Genomic DNA, 24,701 nt, shown 5'->3' on the forward strand with positions numbered 1-24,701 from the left:
TATCGGGCGCAGTTTTTTGTTTTTTTCGTTTGTTGTTGTGGATTATTTTTTGAATGACGACGGCTATATATTGCCACTTATTTTTTTTTAAACCGCTATATTACAAACTAGCTCACCTGATAAGCCACCTCATACACCGAGCAGCCATCCTTAGACACAGCAGCATCGTCCAAAAGCGACACAATCTCGGCGACAGCGGAACACAGGGCCGAAGGGAACACAGCTGACGCCACCTGAGTGTGGTGCGAGCCGCGAACACCTTCCACTACCTCTTCGTCTACTGGTGCTGTGGGTACAGAAATTTAGTGTAAGGAAACAGTAATTGTAGTGGATAGAAAGTGTAAAAACAACAAAAGTTTCCTCTTTATAACTATCTCGGCAGCAATCAAAAAGTTCCACCCACAAAATGCCGCCACCAAAAGCCCCAAATAAAAAAATTAAAAGAAATAACCTAATGCGTATTTACGATTATAGTTGGCAATATTCTGATTCGCTGTTATATTATGTACTTTAATATTGCAGACGACGTCACCGTTTAGTAGTAATTTGGTGATATATGTCACTAGAACTTTTTTCGAGTGTATTAGTGCACATGTGGAAATAGCCTTTCAGTATACGCATTATTAAAGTTTAGTTCCGCCTATGCATAGGCAATATTTATTTACATATTTATGTTAACACTGTATTGTATACATACACATAGATACATAAGAACAATGAATGAAAATGGCATATTATGTGGTTCCTTACAGTAGATATTATCATCCTTAGACCTTCGGTAGTGTCTTGACAAGGACGTCGGAGTTTAATGGCGCTTCTTCGCAGATTCACAGGACAAGAGGTCCGGCAGAGGATGCTATGCAGCATATAAGACAGTGTTATGCATCCTCTGCCGGGCCTCTGGACTCGTGAAATACAATCTTCTTTAAATTCTTCTTCTTGTTCATAGCCATTTTCAAGCTCAATGGTGTAGGCCTCCTTCAGGCTATGCAATTAATTTCAATCTTGTGCGTTAGCAAAAGTTAAGATGGCGGGAAATGAATAGAGCATTCATTTCCCGTCAACTCAACTTTTCTATACGTATTCTATAAGCTTCCACTAGTGACGCCGACGGTATGATAGAAACTGCGGGTTCGAAGATTCACAGGTGGCGCCACAGTCGATGACGTTCAGCAGCCTAATGTAGTGTGCCGTTACCTCTGAATTTGGATGAATTTATATCGGACATACAAGCTCAGAGGTAACGGCCACTAAATTGGCCATTTCCATTCTTCAGACACGATGCAGTGCGAGGTTTGTATCCTTTTGTTGATGATATTCATATTTGTTTAGACTTTAGATCAATAAAATTACCTCGTCATAAAGATAATATTATAAAGTAGATTAGGTAAATCTCACTTATATATAATGTTTAAGTAAAACAATGTCCAGTAAGAATAATAAAATCGTTATTCACAAACACTTAGGTGTTGCCACTTATTTTTGTTGCAAAGTAGTACTGTATCTCTTTTGTTTGTTGACTGTATACAATTATCAATTTCTTACCGTCAATATGATCATCAGCAGCATGATCCAAGGCCGGCTCGCGCGCCGCCTGCCGTGTTATCGGGATGGTGGTGATAAGGAAGCTCTCTCTCTCAGCTCGCTTCTTATCGCTTCTCTGTTGGAGGGCCCGCTTGATCGCTTCCGTTTGCTGTTTCTTGCGGGTCTTCGTGGCGGTGACCAGGGAACGCTGTGGAGGAAAAAATGTGGGTTAATTTTGAAGGAATTGTGTTGGTAATTTGTAGAAGCGGAAATTATGTAAATTCTAGGCTACATGTCGGATGTTGAGATACTTATATAAAAAGTAGGTACAATTTTAAGTTCTTTTTTTTCGGTTTACATAATGTGGCATATTAAATTGACTATACTCGACACTTGGGTTATTAAAAAATACACCAATTATCTTCTTCTTCATAATCTTCTCGCTTGGTTCTTGCGCCACCGTCGATGAAGTGCAGTAGCCTAATGTAGTGTGCCGTTACCTCTGAATTTGGATGAATATAATGCACATACAAGCTCAGAGGTAACGGCCACTAAATTGGCCATTCCAATCCATGATTTCTGTTGCCATGCAGTGCGAATCCTTATTGTAGTTTCGGGATTCCTCTGATGCTGTTATAAGATATATACACAGATATGGCACAATAAAATTATGTTACAATACTCAAAGTTGGAGTCGCAGCATCTTGTTTATTGTAGCATTCATAACGGATACAGAATCAACCAATGATAACAATTATTGTACACTCAATCTATTATGTATTTATCAGTAGGTACTTATATTTTAAATGTATCATGTCATGTCAAATGAGGCATATTCAAGAGAAAGTAATTCTACAATTCACATCTTCTTCATCATAATCTTCACGCTTGTCTTCAATATTCACAGGTGGCGCCACTATCGCGTCGAAGTATTCAGCAGCCTAATGTAGTGTGCCGTTACCTCTGAATTTGGATGAATTTAATGGACGTACAAGCTCAGAGGTAACGGCCACTAAATTGGCCATTTCAATCCAATGATTACTGACGCCGTGCAGTGTGAATCCTTCATATCTTTTTATTCCTTATTGCAGTGTTGGGATCCTCGTGCTGCTTTGATGGGACATACACAACACAACACATACACAGATATGAAATTATAGTTGCACAATTAAACTGAGTCACAAAATTCAGAGGTGGAGCACGTAACATCTGGTTTATCACATACATTACGTTCATAAACGATACTGAATCAACCAATGACAATAATCAACAATACTGTTATACTTAATACTAGGTATATCTATTATTTATCCATTAGCGGAAATTAATACTGTCAAATATGGCATATTCAATTTAATAAAAAAAATATCATCTTCATCTTCATTCAGCGACACAATTATTACCTGGGACCCTACCTCTACAATAAATTTAACAAAATTAAGTACTTCCACAATCTTTCTCTGCATGAATGCAAAAATATTATTACTGAATTACTCAGTAAATTGACATACGATGAGACTGAAAACTTCATGATCGCGGTAACATAACACACATACTCATACATACATACACACACACATACACACACACACACACACACACACACACACACACACACAAACACACACACACACACGCATAAACATATATAATATTATACTAATAAGATTAAAAAGGTAAATGTTATTTGTCACTAAATTTTTACTAGGTTATGTATTTACAATACCTGTACTTAAAGTAATCAATTTTTTTTTTTTATTTTTTTTTCAACACTGTACCAAAACTATTTATGTCAGGGGCCTGCTTCTCATTAATACAGGCTATTCTATAGCCTAGCTATGAGAGCAGACGCTACGGCAACAGTCTAACAATTATGTATTTTCATCCAAATCCTAGCCATAAGAACTTTACTGTAATCACCTTACTTCGAATAAATAAATTTATTATTATTATCTTCGAAATCTTCTCGCTTGACATCTTCTTATTTATAGGCTCCCTACGCACAGGCTGGAGGTTTGCTTACCGCCTAGCACTTAGCGAGTGCTTACCGCCTAGGGAGTCGCCTAGCATTGATACACGCTAAGCGACTCCCTAGGCGGTAAGCAAAACTCGTGCCAGTGCGGACGTAGCCTTAGTCTTCTCGCTTTTTCGATTACTTGATTTCATGACGCAAAGGTGGCGCCACCGTCTGTGAAGCGTTCAGCTGCCTAATGTAGGGTGCCGTTACCTCTGAATTTGGATGAATATAATGCACATACAAGCTCAGAGGTAACGGCCACTAAATTGGCCAGTGTCGGGATCCTTCTGAAATGATGCTGTGATGGGGTATAATATAATATAACATATTCCTAAGCATGCCTGACTGCTATGCCGAAGGTCCCGGGTTCGATTCCCGGCTGGGGCAGATATTATTTTGTTTAAAGACAGATATTTGTACTCGGGTCTCGGGTGTTGATATTTATATTTAATATGTATGTATCTATGTATTTGTGTAGATATATCAGCTGTTCGATACCCATAACATAGGCTCTGCCTAGCTTGGGGTCGGATGGCCGTGTGTGAGATGTCCCCACATATTATATTATTATTATACAGGTGTTGCAAAATTGGTATACTAAGCCGAAACCTACATGTGCAGCATGGTATATCTAAGCCCGAAACTGATACCGAACTGTACCATGCTGCACATGCTGGTGTCGGCTTAGTATACCCTTTTTGCAACACCCTGTATACACAACAACAGATATATGAAAAATAGTGGCATATAAAATGAAGTCAAAACGCTGCACTTGAATATTTCTAAAATTCACATCTAATTATCTTCTTCAGAATCTTCTCGCTTGTCTTAAAGGTGGATCCACCTTCAATGAAGTGTTCAGCTGCCTAATGTAGTGTGCCGTTACCTCTGAATTTGGATGAATATAATGCACATACAAGCTCAGAGGTAACGGCCACTAAATTGGCCATTCAATCCATATACTGACCAGTGACGGGATCCTTCTGTAATGATGCTATTATGGGATACACACAAATGCACAGAAATGAAATTGCATAACAAAACAAACTTACAAGATTCAACAATTCGACAAAGCATGTCAATGACAACTAATATTTTATGTACTTAGCATGCTTATCCTTTATCAATATTATTATTACTTTGCAACAGAAACAAGTGCGAACACCATAATTTTTTTATTGTAAGTCTTATTCTTATTTATTTCCCATAAAAAATCTCCATCGTTTACCCGTTGCAAAGTAAACGTTAATCTAGCACACTAAACTACGTCACTTACATGTCTTTCCTGGTTCAAAGTCATCTCCATATCCTTATCCTTGACTTGCGGGCTCCACGGGGGGTCCACCACGGCTAGCGACTCGATGCCGATCTTGGGCGAAGGCAGGGTGAACTCTATGCCCGGGGGAGGCACCTTGAATGTCATGCTAGCACCCTCCTCCATGCGAGGCCAGACTTGGTAGCGAAGCTTCCACATCACTTGGAAACGGAGGATTGCGTTGATTCTGTTTGGAAGGGTAATTTGGGTTAGTTAGGCTGTTGTTTATTGGGTTAGGAAAGTCTTTTCACATAAGGGGCACGCATTTGACCTTGCACTTTAATGTTGTTTATGGTTTAATCTTAAGCTAATTTTGTATTTGTGTTTTCTCGATTATGTGGCAATAAATGTTTTTTCTTTCTTTCTTTCTTTCAATAATACATACTTTAATAATGATACCAATAAAGTAAAAGGTATTTCAAGGTGTAGAAAATGAATCTACCTTCTATATATGTTAAAATTTTTAAAATGTGAAATTGCTGGCTTCTGATTTTCTTATACCTACGTATTAATTTACGGTTAACATAAACCAACCCACCTCACAGACGGATCCGTGTGCTTCAAATCATTATGCATGATCTCGGTAGCAGTCACAGGTGACTTGACAGCGCATAGAATGAACAGCGAAGCGGCGCTTGCGCATAACTCCCTGTCAGACTCCAGAAGTAACTGCCAGGCGACGGGGGCCGATTCCGCAAACATATCTTCTGACATTATGGTGGCTCCTTTGATGAGGGTCGCTAGGGGTGTGTGGTACGCGTCTTGGACCTGGGGAGCAGATTAACGGCTGGTGGTAGAATAGCAGAGCTGTTTTACTAGAAAACTGAAAACGAAGTAGCATTTTCTGTTGAACATCTTCAGCGCTGTCATAAGTATAAGAAAAACTGTTTTGTAATGCCAAGTACGTATAACCCGCTGCTTATGATAAAATGTTACATTGCCAAAGAAGAGGGTTATTTTTTAAGTCGAAGGAGGAGGTATTTAATTCCAGCAAAATGACGTTGCATACTTAAAACTCCCTCAAAATGCCACTAAAACTATCCGCTATATCAACTTGTATTTTATACGCACCTGTCCTTTAATGTACTTCAAAATGGCGGGCGGTTCGGTCGGCGGGTACGGTATGGCTCCTGGCCTCGTGATTGGTGGAGTCTCGGCAGTGGGGGGCAGGGTGTGCTCTACGCCCGCCGCTTTGTACGCCAGACCGGCGGTTTCTATCACTGATCTGTCGATTCTGGAGTTTTGGGAAGTACATCGTGTGATGATAAAGGGGATTGAAGATTGTGGTTATGAGCAGTCGAAGTTTATAAGTGCTGTGGATTGAATCGATTCAATCGAAATAGTTATAGATAGTAATTTTAAGAAGCATAAACTATCACTTTAATGTCCACTTATGAACTTAGACTGCATATTAATTCTTATAAATTATATATATATATATATATAGGTACCTACATATTTTAATTTAAATATAAACTAGTTAGTGAAATGCTTTATAATAAGATAGTGTTGGTTATGCTCTGTTTATTTAGATTTTATTTTTGTGTTATTTATTCAATATTCATTTGTTAATAAACTAATAATTATATAAATCGCTATATCTGCACATGCATCTATAGCAAAAGTGATCTATATAGAATGGGAATAAAAAATTGCAGAAGAAAAGTTTCAATAATATTAGCTTCATTCCAAATTGATAAGTACAATAATGTTATAAAATGTGACTATTTACTATATCTGGCACAAGTGTCATTTTACCTAGAACCTAAGGACTTATTCATGCTATAGCGTCACAATCTAACTAAAACAAAGTTTGATACTTTGAACTTTTAAAAGATTATCTAGTCATTATAGAATATTAAGTACCTACACAGGGCGATGGTGTTTTTACAACATATACTCATGTACAAATACTCTTTAAATGCATTAGTTAGTTTGTGACGGGTTTACTCTGAGTTGCCCAAAGGAACTTTAAGCTAAGGTCGACCTCAAATGTATTGTTTACGGACAGAAAGAGACCTTAGAGACTTTCCACCTTATTCATAGAAAAAGGGGGTTAAAGTTCCTCCATGGAACTCGGCATTAATCTATTTTAGGTACTAATAGTAATAAAAAGAACAGCCCAGGGTAAGAAGCTGTGCATTTCGGAGCGCCATTTGGTAGAGAGGTTCAAATAGAATCAAGATTTATTGAAACATTAGACAGATTAGAATCTTTGACAGATTAGAAGTGAAGAGATATGGAGTATCTTACTTACGTACAGGAAATACTTACTTAATAACCGTATAAGCATTCCTATTTATTTTGAAAAGAAGTGTAGCATATTGTAAAGATTAATTGATGGTGTTTTTGCCAGTATAAATGGCGCACCGTCAAGCTATTCAGTGAGGTGTGAGTGAGATAGTTGGTTCAAGAGCAAGACGAAAGAAAGAAGCCCGAAATAAATTGTGTAGGGTTGCCATTTAACTTTGGAATTAATAAATAAATCCATCACTAGGGGTTGAGCGTGAAAAGAAGCTGATTTTTTTCAAACCTCGACTGATAAAGAGGTTCTGAGCTTTTTTTTCATGAGCTTTTTCGTCATTTTATCTATACGATCGTAACTTTAAAGTAAAGTTTAGATTCTAGAGTAGTTTCTATTATTATATGATTCTTTTAGTGCCATATCACTAGTCCTCTTAAATGACTCATAATTGAAGGTAAAACACAACAATCAGATCAAAAGCTTCTTAAAATCCAAAAAGGTATTTTACGAACTTTAGTATTTTATCTCACAAAACACACAACCCTAGCGACGCATCCACCACTACAGGCAACCCTACGGGCCGGGGCAGGGGTACCAATTGGCGCGCGCACTTTTCCTTAAACACGCTGTCCTTGCGTGTCTCCAACCTGTCGTGCGAGGGCTGGCGGCGGCTGCGGGCTGACCCCCGGGTTGTTTCCGCCGGCGGCGTGTCGAGCTCCGGGCCGAATTGGACGCCGTATATCTGTTGGTGGAGAGAATGTTTTTAGTGTTATGATGAGTCAGAGTCTAGTGTTAGTAACAGTACACAGCATCCACAGAGTGACCAGATTAGTTACAGTGCAGATATATGCTTTAAAGTTAAAATACATACGTAGCACTTTGTACAATAATGTTTCCATCAATATTTTATGATATTTAGGTAAAAAAATCCTCAAAACTAACAAAAGATAACCCTACAAGGGCTTTACATGTTTCATTATCGGCCGATAACCATCCAATGATGGATAAAGGTTTCCATCAAATCCTCACATTTTTTAAAGCTTCCTCATCAAAACACCGGCCACTTTTGCATTGGGAGGTCGACAGTAAGGGCAAGCTCTACGGTTAATTTTAGCATCATAGACTTCCCCGCAATGGACCGTGTATAAATGGATTGAATAGATACCTTTTGCACAGACTTCATGAGTCGTGCGCTGGCGCGCATGTTGCGTCGGAAGCAGTACGGGTGACAGAAGTTCTGGTGGCAGCACACGTAGTTGAACGAGTTCAGGAACTTCACCATCACCTGTAGACAGGAAAAGCTGTTAAATTGTTTTCACTTGACGTATTATTCGCGCATATAGAGTAACGATCTAAATATGGCGGCAGTTATATGTACATATGGTGAAAGTAGGAAGGTGTTTTACTAGAACTATGAATACGGTGAGTTCATCCGCCATATAATGATTCTTTATCTAAACGCATATTTGCTTACTTTATATGTACCGCGCAACGCCATTTAAATATGGTGCATATAAGCGCAATGTTGTTCTTCTGTCCCTTTTGTTACATAGGATTATTGTGTACAGATTTTCAGATGGGCTGTCAGTGAAAGACTCCATTCTAAATTACTAATCCTTTGACCTAGGATTCAAACCCTAGACGTCCACCAAAACCCTTAGAAGAATAACAAGAACAAACCTTAAGCCACGGGAAGACTTTGGTATTATCAGGGGCATCGGCCAGGTTGCTATCAGGGCTCTCTGGCGGATGCTCGTGATCGTCCGACAACACTCCTGGACTCTCCTCGCCTCCACTGTCCACTTCGTTGGACATTATCACTGTACCACCTGGAAATACTAGAGCTTTAGTACTGTGTTGTGGGTGGGTGCAACGATAACATAACCTTAGTAGACGCTGCATATGTATAAAGTACGACGAAGCGAATACGTCATGCGTTAGACTTATTAGTAGATGTAGGTACTAGGATCCTTGACCAGAAACTTTTGAGGTACCTACGCTTGGAGCCCTTGGAGGTAAGGGGTTACCTAATGAATATCTTTAAGTGCGACGTCTATTAGGCTATGCCATCGTTGGGTAGATACTATTTCATTCCGCTTCGCTTACTCCCCAATCTATGTTTAGAACAATATAGGTAATTTACCTTATATCATTTTATTGTAAAAACGAGTGAGTGTAACAGGGCGTTTCGAAGTTATTCCACATTTTCATAGATGCAGAAGTAAGCCATACCTATTGACTACTGACGTACAACTATTTGTTGTGTGGATTGTGTGCGTCAGTGCATGCAATTTTAACTCTTAAAACCACGAACACACGGTAAAATTATATAAGTAAATATATGTTGAAGGGTTCTAAACTAAATGAGATACTACAGAGATGTGAGTGTACCTGGATAAATAGCCTGTTCAGAAGTGTCACTTCTATCGGACACTGAAGATACCTTCCTTCGGCTCTGAATCGAATCTGATCTACGGTTCACAACTGCAAATAAAGATAGAAAGGAACTCTAATACCAATTGAATCAACGCAACTGTAGTGTTGTATAGAGTGGAATATTATCAGTGTAACTCCCGACGGCCGGTGAATGCAAGCGCCATACTCAGCAAGAGTGGATCCCATTATGAAAATTGCTTATTATGACGGGTACATTCACCTATCAACGGGAGTTCATTGATTAAATACCACCCAGTATAGTAAGCATGCTAGAACTTACTTCCGACTAAGGAATGAAAATAAATGCTTTGTGGCACAACGAAACAAAAGAAAAACAAACAACTACTTTGTGAATTTGCGTGTTCGTGTGAAATATGACAATATACCTTTGCTTTTTTTAAATATATTAAGTACATAAATATTTGGAACTTGGTCTATACACTGTGGGTCTTAGACCAATGGCAAACAGTAGATCAGACTTAAAAGTGAACCGAAGAAAGAAATAGTAAAAGAGTAGAGATAGACACCGGCAGTATGGGATGATGTGAGCTGAAATGGCGACAGTGTGAAATACATAATAATAATATGTGACAAATATAGATAGTAGTAGAATATAAATAGTGTTCATAGATGACCATACAGAACAATAATATGTTGAAATGTATGAAGAATACAATAAATAACTGTCAAGAACATTTTTTAATGTGATTTTTATAATTCACGTTTCACATTTAGAGCGATGTAGTTAATGGTTAAAATCGCATGGGCCAACCTGTAAACATTTTCAAAATCAAACTTACACTCATCAACATTATTATCCTTCTGCCTCAGTTTGATGGATCTTCGTTTAAACGAGCCATAAGCCGTATGTCCTTGTTGAGTGTTACGTCGATGCATGCACGCTTTGCCACGGGACCCCAAACGACCCTTCTTTTCATCAGAATTAGGGGCTGGGGGGATTGCGTCTGCTAGCTGAAAGTAGGTTGTCAATACTGTAGTGTACTCCTTGGTTGGATGGGCATCTACTACGGAACTAGCTACCTGACTAGTATACTTCAACTTCAACAAACCCGTATTCGTAAAAGTTATGCCGTTGGTTCTGGACAGTTGGTCAAAACTGATTACCAGAAAGAGTGTGTCTAATAAAATGAAGTGCAGGCATAACGTTTTACGAATTAAGGGTTGATAAATAAACCACTTTATTACACTGACTTTGTGGAATAAATCAGTTTATTCTGTAATTACATTGTACTTTACCTACTTATTAAATCAATACTTGTTACAAATACTTTATATACTCAAAAAATACAATACACAAGTACAGCAGTACATATTATACCTACTGTTCCAATTGTATTTTCTAGCAAGAAAGCGATTGGCTTTAAGCAAATAACTTACGGTCACATTACTCCCTCCTGAGACATTCTCTGGTTCGTGAAGGACAAAAGATATCTTTCTCTCTGTCTCAGGGCCAGCGATCGACTGCAGGCTCTGGGCAGAAGCCTGGGAGTGGCCCATGCTAGAAAGGGCCATACTCCATCGACGGTTCGCTTCCCTACACAACACATAGGCCACATATTAAATCTTCAACGGACACAAGTAGGGGCGAGCAGCTATTGGAGTAGCCTCTAACTATGACTCAACGCATCGGTCCGTATTCCCCGCATGCCAATGTAGCAAAGCAATTTTAGGTTAGGTTCTAATATAAACTAACTATTGCAATTTAACTATTAGGTGACAAACTTTTGTATAGTTTCAAGAGGGTGTTTGCTGTCAGTATTTCGTGGTTTGTGTCGATTTGTACAGTTTCTGTAATAATACTCGAGATTCAAAAACTTTAAAAAGGGATTAACCATGCAATTTATCGGAGTTTAGACTAATATTAGTTCATTATGATTATTTAAATTTTATTAACTTCGGTGCCAGATAAATATTACAAAGGTGATTCTTATTTACTATCAAAATACTCTGTTTGTAATTTTATTTATCTTTACTTCAATTTACCGTTCCTATTTATAGTCTAACACATGCACGCTTTGTGCTGAATGCAAAGTATCATGCATTATTTCGTTATATAAACATACTCGACTGGTATTAATGTGTGTTGACTGCTAAGAGCCCTGTTAAAACAAAACAATAGTCAAAAAGTTTGCACGCTTTCAACGTATCATTTCAAAGTTAAAACGGAAAATTAACAACTCACTTATTCGTACACAACAAACGTCGTCGTTTTTCCATCCATCTTCGCATAACATGGTAACAAAATTATAAATATACATTTTATTCAACAGTTACTTACCAAGGTAAGTACGTATATTTGATATCATTGGCAGGGTTAGTTATTGAAATTCGTACCTATAGACTCGGTCCCAAGGCCCTCTTTCCTTCAGGGAGGCGCGGCATGTCTTCGGGATGCTCTGGTAGGATTCTCGTAGGAAGGCGGTGATCTCGAACAGTAGGACGCAAGCGACTAAGCGGAGCGCGCGCGGGCATTCTGCGCCTATTGGCTTGCCCGATATACGAATGCTTGCTAGAAATTGGAAATACACAATTTGTTTGTTTAGAGTATCGATGCGTCTGGTTGGGATGCTATAAAGATGATAGGTAATATTCTGAGAGAGTTTGGCCACAGATGGAACTATAATAGAACCATGTTTGTGGGTAAGCGGGGTAGGAACGCCAGGAACGAATCAACGATATGACAGGAACAGGGCACTGTTAACTAGAAGGGGTGACTCAGGCGGTCACTTTGATAAAAAAAAAATCCTTACGACTTCAGAATAATTATGATACAGAACTTTATAGTCAGTACACCTATTTTACTAATCAATACTATAGTAAAGCATCACCCTGTACCTTCGTCCAAAAAGTCCTCTTCCTCATCCTGCTGCAGCAGCTCGCGCTGGCCGTCGGGGTCGTTGACCAGATTGACCACATTCTCCAGATGCTTCTGGTCCTCGATCAGCATCTCTTCAAGTTTGTTACCCAGCGCCTGTTTGGTAGGGACAACAATTATTGGGTGAAAATGAGAAATACAAATTTTGTTTACTTTGTGCACAATTTTATGTAGGTAATTTATTTATTGTTGTTACTTGCCTCTGCCCATTGGTAGAAGAGCTTGCCAGCTAATCGTTGCCTTTTGATTTGAGGACTGGGCACAGCTAGAACAATATCAAAAATAAAAAATATAATTAGACATTACACATTTCATAGTTTTACAGTATATTTTTAGGCATTTTTGGTGAAGAAAAAAATGTATTGCAGGCTTTTGACGGTGAAAGAGTTAACTACATCCATTCATACTTACAATCTTTTACGTTATGTATTAAAATTTATTTACTACATAATTACTTTTGTATGTTGTGCAATAAAGAATAAATAAATAAATTTACCTTCTTTCTTAGAGATGTTGGACTTGAGCCAATAAGGCCATTGTCCCTTATTGCAGTTGTGCACCAGGTGAGCGCACTCGAGGAGATAGGCCGCGCGGCCCACCACCACTGTGTTGGGCTGTGAGGTAAGATACAGGGTGTTAGAATAAGGATATTGTATGACGAGGGGCGTATAGGGGCTTGTAAAGGGGATGTTTCCTGGCTAATCACCATAGATTAGATTTTAGATTCTTTTTTAAGGGTTCGACATTTGAAAGAGATTAATTGAGCAAAAATGTATGGCTCTTAGCGGTTAAGCAACAACTGGCACGGTCAGACATTGGATGGGTAACCGATTTTAATTGGTTCTAGTCGTTAAGCTTAGTCAGAGGCTTTCGGGCAGCTTGAAAACCTCTGACAGTCGGGTTGCCCACTTACCCGACAACTCTCTCAGCACAAGCTTGTAGGGACGTGATGGGTCGTGATCAGTGGCGGCTGGTGCCTCAGATACCCGGTGGTGCACTTTATGGGTTTAGTAATTTTAGGAAGAAAAATAGAGTACCTACTTATTACAATTAGAAGTAATAAAATTATAAGTATATTTTTTACCTTATTTATTGACGCGAAATTGCTTCTCCGCCGAAACGAAAACAACACACGGAATGCAAAATAAAGCATTTAGTCTCTCACATCCACATAACCACATACAAATACAAATACAAATACTTATAAGTTTTATTTATTGTTTTGCACTAAAGGCCGAGGCGGCCCAGCAGAATTAATGTCCAGTCTATTTTGAAATGTCCTATTGCTTTTTATGAAGTCAATTTTGTATTTTGCACTCATTTTCACTCACACACACACATACACACTCACGAAATCTTTACTACTTTCTTAGTTAATAAGTAATTAGCAAATTAATTACCTTACGTATTCGCGCACGAAAGGTGAATCTGTGAGAATGACATTACAAGTGCATCGTTCGTAGGTCACCGCCACCGGTCAAGGCCGCCGCCCGCGCCTCCCGTGGCGTAAATTCGTATTATTTCGGCAATTTCCGGTCGCGTGCGGCGCACGAATTTATCCTAGAACTGCATACAGTTTGTACTGAGCATCTTCCGTCTCACGCGCCAGGCGATTTCCATTCTGTTTCATACTACATGTAGGAGCTCGCTCCGTGCGACAATCCGAGCGCACGAGGCCGTTTTTGTTCAAGCAAAAATAAGATCTAATTCTTTCGCAGTAGAAATCAAAATAGGCCAGCTCGATTTAATTTAACACGTAACGATAATCAGATTTATGTAATTTCTGTTTAGGGTAGGTATTACGGTTGTTATATTGGTATTTTTGTTAAGTTTTTTTTAGACGTACCTAGTATGGTATAGGAAGAAGGAAAGTACATATTTAGAAGGTTTTTAAATGGTAGTGCGTTGCACGGGCGCACTTGAGGTGCAGCCGCCACTGGTCGTGATGACGATGTATGGCTCTTGAAGATTAATTTTATTTGGGAAAGATGGTTGCTAGAAGGTCTACTGTTTGTCGTACAGCGGCGCGCTGCTCACTAGTACACACTCACCAGCGTGAGCAGCGCGGGCAGCAGCAGCGCGTCGGGCAGCGCGCCGGGCTGCGTGGCGTCCAGCAGCAGCGCCAGGCGGCTGAGCCCGGCGTACAGCGGCGCGCTGCTCACTAGTACACACTCACCAGCGTGAGCAGCGCGGGCAGCAGCAGCGCGTCGGGCAGCGCGCCGGGCTGCGTGGCGTCCAGCAGCAGCGCCAGGCGGCTGAGCCCGGCGTACAGCGGCGCGCTGCTCACTAGTACACACTCACCAGCGTGAGCAGCGCGGGCAGCAGCAGCGCGTCGGGCAGCGCGCCGGGCTGCGTGGCGTCCAGCAGCAGCGCCAGGCGGCTGAGCCCGGCGTACAGCGGCGCGCTGCTCACGAGGCGTCGCCGCTTCAGGACGACGACCTCGGACTCGCCGCCGCCCGACCCGCCCTCGGCTGAGCCGCGGCGGGACATGACTGCGGAGATAATAATACTTTGAGACATGTGACATGAGTGACAACCAGTAAATTAAGGTTGTCCAACATTTATATGGCACACCTGTCGAAGGCGGCAGAAGTCTGACTGCTACACTAGTCGTCTTTGTTTAACGATAAATTAGAATGTAGTCGAGTTGCAGATTTTAAGGCTATAATAATAATTTGGGGTTCAATGCGCGGCATTGATAACCCGACCGCATTTGATGCATACTTACTCATATTCATGAAATAGGGGTGCAATTACACAATCTAGAATTTAGGCAAGGTGGTATACTCACACCCACAGGAAGTCTCTTCGATGCTGCCGTCTCGTTTCTTCCCCATCTTGCGGAACCCGAACCGGTTCAGTCTGTCTTCAACCCGTTTTCTTGCCCTGAAAATAAGTTATTTACCATTAAAAGTAATCTCTTTTGTTTGAGATCCTAAGTGCAAGGGATCAATGAATATGCTAAGAAAAACTACGCAACGTACATCTAATAAAACGAATAAAACTGTGTTTCATAGGGATGAATTCTCGTAATTATAAGACACAAGAGCGACTTCATTGTTTTGTTTATGCCCCTTATTAGCGAGATTAAATAACCGATTGTTAAATATTTAACAAAGCAAACCTGTTCAACGTATGCCCAACCCTCCGTTTGACCGGTCTACTTGCGTGCGGCATGGGCTGCGCGGGGTGCGACGTGGCGGGGCGCGCTAGGGACGCCATGCTGCCGGAGATGGGCAGGCTCTCGCCGGACCCGCCGCCGTTGCGGATTAACTACATTTAGTGCCAATTTCTCAATTGTCGGTTATCTAACCGACAGGGATTGATTTATAAATAAAACGTCATCCCCATATAAAATTCATGACAGATGTGTCAAAAGTTAATCACTACTCCCTGGTTATGCTCTAACCGAGAATGGAGAAATTGGCACTTAATATGCTAACAAACGGTCACAAACCTGTTCAACGTATGCCCAACCCTCCGTTTGACCGGTCTACTGGCGTGCGGCATGGGCTGCGCGGGGTGCGACGTGGCGGGGCGCGCTAGGGACGCCATGCTGCCGGAGATGGGCAGGCTCTCGCCGGACCCGCCGCCGTTGCGGAGTAGAGAGTGGGAGCGCGGCTTCTGGCGGAACCAGTTTACTGTGGGAGTGGTGAGAATGGAATGTTTAGTAAACTGGTATAATTGTTAACTGTTATAATTATTTCGCGATTTCTTTCCTCCTTAATAACGGGGCCTTTGTGAAATGGTGGTAGATTATGACTTTTGACAAGTGATTCTAATATTCTACGTCGAAAAATAAACGATTTCATTTCATTTCATTTCATAACGAAAGTCAAATAAACTTCTGTCGATGCCGAAAGAGTCCTTTTAGCGTCAATTCACACGTACCACAACCACACCACGTCGCAGCGACAAAATGTGGTCAAGCTGTGGTTACGTGTGAATTGTGTGACAGCGGCTTTTTGCAGTTGCGTTGTGGCAGCGACAAAATGTCGATGTGGTTGCGTTGTCGCTGTCATTGCGATGTGGTAACCACGTCGTCGTGTGCAGTTAATATGGAAAACAGGTTGCCGCGGTGCCGCCGCCGCGTGGCGGCGTTGCCGTTGCGATGTGGTTGCGTTGTGGTTGCGATGTGGTTGCGATGTGGTTGCGATGTGGTTGCGATGTGGTCGTATTACACAGGTGGTCGATAACAACGGCAAAATGTGGCACGTGTGAATTGGATTATTCATTGTCAATACAAAATATACGCCCGACCACATCGCGTGGTTGTGGTGTGGTTGTGGCTGTGGTGTGGTTGTGGTACGTCTGAATTGACCCTTAGTATCGGGTTCGATTCCCAGCCGGGAATTTGTTTAAATACAGATATTTTTACTCCGTTCTTGGGTGTTCATTGTTTGTCTTGTGTAAATAACCAATCCGCCTTCCAGGCGTGGAGATTATGATACGATCCGTCTACTATTGGAGGAGGCGTTTTTTTACCCACAAGAAGAGATGCAGAAATATTTATGTAGACGACTTGAGCTTTTAAATGTTTGTAAAATATAGAGAAAGCGTAAAATTTTGTAACTTTCCTTATCTGGGTATAAAACTTGTATAATAAAGGCACAGTATACCGATGTGGCTGATGTGCGTGTGTTGGCGCGCGTGCGGCGGCGGCATGGCTCGCTCCGAGTGGCGCGGGGTGAGGGGGGGGCGGCGCGGGCCCCCGCACAGGGGGGACTGGCTGCCGCACTCGGACACGCACTCCGCTTCTAGGAGGCTCTGGGGATTATGTTATAAAGGGTTAGTTTAGATGGAGAGGGGGTTCTTGTGGGTTTTGTAAAGGTTGTGGACTGACTGCCGCATTCAGACACGTATTCCGCTTCTAGGAGGCTCTGCGGGTTTGATATGATATATTATAAAGGGTTAGATAGAGAGGGTTAGATTTGTGGTTGTGAAAGCGCTTTGAGTGAAGCGGCATGAGCGGCGGTTGCCGGGCCTCGCATTCCGCTTCTACGAGACTCTTCGGATTGAATGAGTAGACAGGGTTAGATTTGTGGATTGCGAAAGATTTTTGGAAGATTACGCGTCTTGGACCTAACCGAAGTTGAAAACACCTAACAAATGGCATTCGAACAAGTCACAAATATTACGTGAAGACAAAGGTACGTATTTAATTAATTTTAATCTAATCTGCCGGTTATAGTAATATGCCGAAGAATTTATGACTCAAATGGAGTCTACTCACCCGACCACCTTAGAAAGATAGCCGGAAAACCCGAGTACAGATTACTGTGACGCTTCTTGAGAAATACGTAATTTGAACCCTTTTCTAAATATGAAATCTTTTTCAAATCCTACAGACAAAAACAACTCACATGCGCCCCAGTAGAACTCGTACTCCTCTTCTTGAAGGTGAACTTCTTGTGCACCTTCTCGTCGGCCGCGCAGCCCGAGTCCGCACCCGTGTCTGAGCCACGCTCGTCGTCTTGAGTGCGGGGGATGTGGCTGTGGGGGATAATGGAGTTTATTACTATGGAAATAAAATGTAGATTTCAGAGTCCACGAATGTAAGTTATTGGTTTCAAAATCTTGGTATAAATGGTATACAATGAACTTCTGAGTCAACCCCTTTTGGTTTGGCATGGCATGGTAGACAGGTGGCGTCACAAATGGAGGCTCCGTTCTTGCACAGAAGGCTGCTGATGATGATTTCGAATGACCCTGCTTTCTTCTTACAGAATGACCCTGGTGCCCTCTTTACACTCTACTCGCGCACGTTATGGACCACCCGCCCCCCGTGTGTACAGATATATAGAGCGATAGATAGACAGCAATAGTTACAGGAATAGAGAGCGCTGCAAAGAGCTGACTGCCAACCTCCATTGATGGAGAGGCACTATAAGGAGAAGAAGTTACAGAATGACCCTGGCTCTCTTACCGAATGACCCCGGTGCTCTAAGAGCGATAGATAGATAGTAATAGTTACCGAATGACCCTGGCTCTCTTACCGAATGACCCCGGTGCTCTTAGAGCGATAGATAGATAGTAATAGTTACCGAATGACCCTGGCTCTCTTACCGAATGACCCCGGTGCTCTTAGAGCGATAGATAGATAGTAATAGTTACCGAATGACCCTGGCTCTCTTACCGAATGACCCTGGTGGTCTGCATATCTCTGTAGTGGACCACACGCCGCCCGTGTGTACAGATATATAGAGCGATAATAGATAGATAGTAATTGTTTACGTCAAAGATTCTATTTCCTACATGTGTCACTAGATGGCGGTGTCGTCACCATTTGTACATCGCGGTATGGTTTGGTTTCACCATCCAGCCTATATTCTTTGAGTCATCAATAAAATGTAAGCGAACCTGAAAATTTAGTATAAGTTATATATTGGTCCTTCGAGCCGGATGAGAGTTACCGAATGACCCCGGTGTGTACAGATATATAGAGCAATACATATAATATGGTAATAGTTACAAAATGACCCCGCTGTCCTATTCTTACCGAATGACCCCGGTGCTCTTAGAGCGATAGATATAATATGGTAATAGTTACATAATGAGCCCGGTGCTGTTACCGAATGACCCCGGTGCTTTTAGAGCGATAGATAGATAGCAATAGTTACAGAATGACCCTGGCTCTCTTACCGAATGACTCCGGTGCTCTTAGAGCGATAGATATAATGTGGTAATAGTTACATAATGAGCCCGGTGCTGTTACCGGTATTATAGAGCGGTAGATAGATAGTAATTGTTTAAGTTAAAGATTCTATTTAGGTACTATATGTGTCACTAGATGGCGGTGTCGTCACCATTTGTACATCGCGGTATGATTTGGTTTCACCATCCAGCCTTTATTCTTTGAGTCATCAATAAAATGTATGCCAACCTAAAAATTCTGTATATATATATTGGTCCTTCGAGCCGGATGAGAGTTACAGAATGACCCTGCTCTCTTACCGAATGACCCTGGTGGTCTGCATGTCTCGGTCCCGCTGCTCGCGGCGCTCCGCCGTGTCCAGGAGCCCGCTGAGCGCTGTCAGGCGGAACACCCCCCCGTGGGACTCGCGCACGTAGTGGAGGAGTTGCCGGACTTCTGTGTAGAGGGTCTGGGGGGGTGAACGAATGAATGAATGAAGGAGTGAATGAATTAATGAACGAATAAATGAATTAATGAACGAATTAATGAACGAATAAATGAATTAATGAACGAATAAATGATTGAATGAACGAATAAACGAATGGAAGAATTAAAATATAGGGGGAAATTGGTGACGTTTTGTTAAGGAGAGGGTATTGACATTCAGTTGGGCAAGTTGCAAAAAGATAGACAAAATACAGTGGAAATGGGCGGTTTGAATCGTCATGAATGCAAAAATGAAGTGTATTAGATCAGCAGCAAAAGCTAGCTTAGGTATTCATAAGTGTACCCAGACAATGGACAACAGATGGCTTTTGAAGATGATCATTACCTATTTGTGGTCTCTTGCCAAGAACCTATCTACAAAACCATAGCAATATAAACTCACAGAATTATCCAGCATCTTCAGCTCCTTGTGCATCATAGCGAACCGCGTAACCAGCACTCGGAAAGTCGCCTCTACGACGTACGTCTCTATGGCTCTATTTCCTTGCAGCCCCGCGCCGAAGTTAGTGGCGTAGCCCGCTTGCAGGTGCGCCATTTCTGGAGATTTCCCCGGTTTTAGTTTTTGTTGCGCTGCAAGGTAAGAAGTATTATTGGATTCTAGAATGTAAGGACAGTTGAGGTAATTTTTTATTAAGGTATTATACGTCAAGACTGCATTACTATTGTGTCATCATCGTTCGTCAATAATCGTACCTCGTTGAATGACTGAAAGTATGGAAAACTATGTTCTCGACCTTTACTCAAAGGCTACCAGTCTAAAGCCACCGGTCCTACGCGCTAAAGCATAAGTACCTTTCCGTTATCACTACATGCAAACTTATGACGATAAACTATTACACTGATTATCACTCCCTGTAAAAAGTAGTGTTTGCTCTTGGTGACATATATATCTCTTGTCGACTGTACGTCAATAATTATATAATCCTAAAGACAATTTCCACTTACTCATAGGCGACACCATAGAAGCAGGCTCAGCGCAGTACCCAACCGTCGCGTGCAGATTATCCAGCACCTCCCTAATATTCGCGGTCTTGGTCATTTCCTTCAGTCGCAGCGTGAACTTGGGTATGGAGGCTGTGCGTAGTTCTCGTAACGAGTTTCTCGCTTGGACTCGGAGGCACTCGGCTTGGGGCCCGCGTAGGGCTGAGGAACAGCCGTGGGAGCAGCCTAGTTGGCGGAGGAGTCTGGAATATTGAGGTCTTATAAGTAAGCAAATATACAGGAAGAATTAGGAGAGAAAATAAATTTGTTTCGGAAATCAAGAAATAGCTATAACTAGCAATACAGAGATAGTGGTTGTGCATGTGGTAATAGCGTGACTCAGTTCTTCAACTGCTTACAATACCGTGTACTTGTAAAATAGAATGTAGACTTATAAAGAGTTTTTTTTAAATTGTTTATTTCTACGAGACCGCCAAATTTAAAAAATAAACAAATAATTACATTGCTCTAGGGGTATATAGTCCCAGAGTTTTAGACGCTACTTTTGATCCCCGCAGCACAAACACCTTGAAACGATACGAAAAAGATAACACAAGCCAAGCCTAGCCTAGCAATCTTACCTCAAAAGCACATGCATAATCATATGATACGGGCAGTCAATTTCCTCTTCCTCCTTGGTTTTCTCTTTAGTGCTGTCGCCACCTTCAGCGTTCGTGGACTCTTGACTCGCCGCGCATGGTAGGCCCGAGTCTCTGCCCTGGAAGTTATAAAAAACAATATAAGCACACGTAGATTTAGTGAGACGCCCTCCAGTTAAGCAGGTCAGCTATAGGTTGTACCTACCTATGTCCAGCCTGTAAATACTTCACTGCATGAAATGAGCCTGCCTCCATTATGGCATTAACCCTTCAGTCTTGGAGGAGGCTCATGTCCTCCAATGGATTAAAAATATAGTAAGCTCTGCATTTTATAGTTAGACGATATTACACAACCAATACATAACACTGTCATTGTGTTAGATAATAATAATTTACGTACTTGATACTAGCAATCTCCTCTTTTGTAGCTATTTAAAAACAACAAATCAACTAATATAATTTCTCACCTTAGTCTCCCTCTCCTTATTAAAGTCCGTCGTCGGGTCACTACTGACCGGCACCTCTTGCGTGGGGTCCCAGTTCTTGTGCACTCCTATCTCCATCAGAGTGTCGACCAGGTTCAGCATCACCTCCATGACGCGGAGGGTCAGGTAGTAGCTGTCCATTGTGGATACGGAGTAGACTGCCTGGAGAATAGATAGATGGCAATTGAATAATAGGCCACTTGAAATTATTGAAGCTTGCACGAATGAGTAGTGAGAAGTTTCTTAGAAGGCTCTTCGTTCTTTTCTAGTCATACCCACTATATGTCTCTAATTTTATTTATAAAAAATTTGTACTACCTATATGCAATATTATTACATTATCTATACATTATGATATGTATTTACTATTGGTATTTAAGAATTATATCTATTTATTTATAATATTACCGTATTATTATTATATTGTACACTTAGGTATCAGATGTCTCAATAGATGGGAGATAGTCACGGAAGGACGCGACTGAAAATCAGTGCCGCGTCAGGTGGGTGGATGCCACCTCACTTGAAGCGGTGTAAGCTGAGGCGCGGGCCTTTTCGGTGCTGGACAACACACACCGCTATTACTTATAAGTTTATATTATATAAGGTTTTTTATTTGTTATTTTCTTTTTTTGTGTATTTTCTTGTGTATTATTGGTGTGTGCTGTGTGGTGAACCGAATAAAGAATTTTTATCTTTATCTTTAGTTGTATAATAACACATACTACGGTAATTGTAATTACTGTAGCTTGCACAAAGGAGTAGGTAGTAAGATTATTAATTTATGCCGAGTTGCAGAAAGGAACATTACTCTAAAGTCGGCATTAAGTCAAAGCAAGGCACCAATAGATTTAACGCCTAAATTAGATGAAAGTTGCTTTGTGCAACTCAGCGTTAGTGTGACAAGTATGAGCATTATAAATCGGCATTCTCTATAGCTATAGGTCCCAATTATTATGGACTCCTATCTCCATCAGAGTGTCGACCAGGTTCAGCATGACCTCCATGACGCGGAGTGTCAGGTAGTAGCTGTCCATTGTGGATACTGAGTAGACCGCCTGAAAGATAGGTAAATGGAGAATACATACAAGAAACCCGTTTAGACACTACATTATACAGGGTGTTGCAAAAAGGGTATACTAAGCCGAAACCTACATGTGCAGCATGGTATATCTAAGCCTGAAACTGAAATCAGAATTTGAAAATTCGCGAATAAAAAAAAGGCGTGAGTGCGTGTTTTTTTTTTTATTTTTTTTACATGATATAGTGACCTGCAATCGCCGACAAACTAGGTCATACATTATAGGCATTAAACCGTCAGCCAAACAGCAGTCGTCTGAGCAGTGGATTTAGCCTAGGAGATTATGTACCTACAGTGGACGGTAAAGAAATTGGATTACTCTCAGGGTGACAATGCTACTGAGAGGGTTCAAGTTTCTATAGGTACGTTATGTTACTAATAGGCCACTGATGTCATATACCTACCTTTACTCACCAAAATATCCATGTGCCGTTGAATCATTTTCTGTATCTTCGTTCCTGAAATAATAATCGTCGTTTTAAAAAAGACCGTACCGATGAAAATTGGTCCGCTTGTAGAGCTGCAAGGAATCGGTGCAACAAGCTGTGTAGGAACGCCAAACGCCGATTCATATTTGAACAAATTGAACTCTCTTCGCCTGCAGGTACCTGGAAATTCCTCAGGACTCTTGGCGTGGGCAAACCTCCTAACCAGGATACACGTATTCCCTTTGATATCAACGATCTCAACCTCCACTTCACTTCAGTTTCATTACTTGATCCTGATATCAAAAGGTTATCTTTAGATAATATTAAGAATTTTACAATTCCCACGCCGGACATTGACTCCTTTAATTTCGCACCAGCAACTCGGGACGAGGTCAAAAAGATCATTCTTTCGCTGAAATCCAGGGCTGTGGGACATGATAACATAGGACGTTTTATGATCACAACCCTTCTTGACATCCTACTCCCCGCTATAACCCATATTGTTAACTTTTCCCTTTCCTCAGGCCAATTTCCTAACCTTTGGCTCAAAGCCTACGTCCTTCCTCTGCCAAAAGTCCCAGCACCCACCGCTCCCAACGAGTACCGTCCTATCTCCATACTACCCTTCTTATCCAAAATCCTAGAGTCTATTGTGCATCGTCAGCTGACTATGTTTCTCTCAAATGGTGGTCTCCTGAACCCATTCCAATCTGGATTTCGTTCTGGACACAGTACCACCACAGCCTTGCTTAAGGTGACTGAAGACATCAGATGTGCCATGGAGGATCGGCGGGTAACAGTTCTGGTCCTGGTGGACTTTAGCAATGCGTTCAATGCCGTAGACCACGACCTGTTGCTTGCCGTTCTTCGATGTCACAAGATCTCCGATCCCGCTGTTAGCTGGTTTTCTTCATATCTTCGTGGTCGCCAACAGGCAATACGTTGCGGTCCTTCTGATATATCAGACTGGGCTGACTTGTCTGCTGGTGTTCCTCAAGGCGGCATCCTCTCTCCTCTACTTTTTTCAACCTTTATTAATTTAGTCACCTCAAATCTTCTATGTTCCTACCACTTGTATGCCGATGACCTGCAGATCTACAACCAGGTCAAATTAGACGATTTAGATGCTGGCATTGCTGGGGTCAATAGTGATCTCGAGGAGATATTAAGATGGTCTCGTAGCTTTGGCATCTCCGTTAACCCTAGTAAGTGTCAAGCCATCATTGTGGGTGGTTCAAGGCTGTTATCGGGTCTCGACTATGCTGCGGTGCCACCAGTCAAATTTGATGGTCGTGTTGTACCTTTTTCTGCAACTGTGAATGATCTTGGCCTGATCATTGATCAAAACCTAAGTTGGGATCAGCAACTTGATAAAGTATCCCGTAAAATTTACGCATCACTCCACTCCTTGCTTCGCTTAAAAAATTTCCTTCCCCAGCACACTAAACTTGCCCTTGTTAATTCTCTTCTTCTTCCCATTTTAGACTATGCGGATGTGTGCTATCTGGACCTAACTGAAGCTTTGCTCAATAAGCTTGAACGCTTATTGAACA

At 41.4% G+C, this 24,701-nt stretch overlaps 1 protein-coding gene across 1 annotated transcript in view; it reads right to left on the reverse strand.

Annotated features, from left to right (window-relative positions):
* The window catches only part of LOC105383878 (protein unc-80 homolog), a 56,336-nt gene that overhangs the window by 20,136 nt on the left and 11,499 nt on the right, over positions 1-24,701 (reverse strand). The window contains exons 17-43 of the mRNA XM_048621569.1: positions 21,622-21,801; positions 21,137-21,273; positions 20,520-20,758; positions 19,957-20,144; positions 19,388-19,536; positions 17,797-17,926; positions 17,053-17,200; positions 15,891-16,074; positions 15,225-15,319; positions 14,735-14,925; positions 12,930-13,047; positions 12,634-12,698; positions 12,394-12,529; positions 11,893-12,067; positions 11,741-11,779; positions 11,622-11,657; positions 10,936-11,092; positions 10,338-10,509; positions 9,493-9,585; positions 8,782-8,930; positions 8,267-8,386; positions 7,713-7,843; positions 5,928-6,090; positions 5,395-5,624; positions 4,818-5,043; positions 1,546-1,732; positions 117-286 (exon numbers count right to left, since the gene is read on the reverse strand). Coding sequence (XP_048477526.1) covers positions 117-286; positions 1,546-1,732; positions 4,818-5,043; positions 5,395-5,624; positions 5,928-6,090; positions 7,713-7,843; positions 8,267-8,386; positions 8,782-8,930; positions 9,493-9,585; positions 10,338-10,509; positions 10,936-11,092; positions 11,622-11,657; positions 11,741-11,779; positions 11,893-12,067; positions 12,394-12,529; positions 12,634-12,698; positions 12,930-13,047; positions 14,735-14,925; positions 15,225-15,319; positions 15,891-16,074; positions 17,053-17,200; positions 17,797-17,926; positions 19,388-19,536; positions 19,957-20,144; positions 20,520-20,758; positions 21,137-21,273; positions 21,622-21,801 — 4,008 coding nt within the window. The remainder of the gene's footprint in view (positions 1-116; positions 287-1,545; positions 1,733-4,817; positions 5,044-5,394; positions 5,625-5,927; positions 6,091-7,712; positions 7,844-8,266; positions 8,387-8,781; positions 8,931-9,492; positions 9,586-10,337; positions 10,510-10,935; positions 11,093-11,621; positions 11,658-11,740; positions 11,780-11,892; positions 12,068-12,393; positions 12,530-12,633; positions 12,699-12,929; positions 13,048-14,734; positions 14,926-15,224; positions 15,320-15,890; positions 16,075-17,052; positions 17,201-17,796; positions 17,927-19,387; positions 19,537-19,956; positions 20,145-20,519; positions 20,759-21,136; positions 21,274-21,621; positions 21,802-24,701) is intronic.

The sequence above is a fragment of the Plutella xylostella genome, chromosome 6 (assembly GCF_932276165.1).
Source record: "Plutella xylostella chromosome 6, ilPluXylo3.1, whole genome shotgun sequence".
NCBI classification, from domain to species: Eukaryota; Metazoa; Arthropoda; class Insecta; order Lepidoptera; family Plutellidae; genus Plutella; species Plutella xylostella.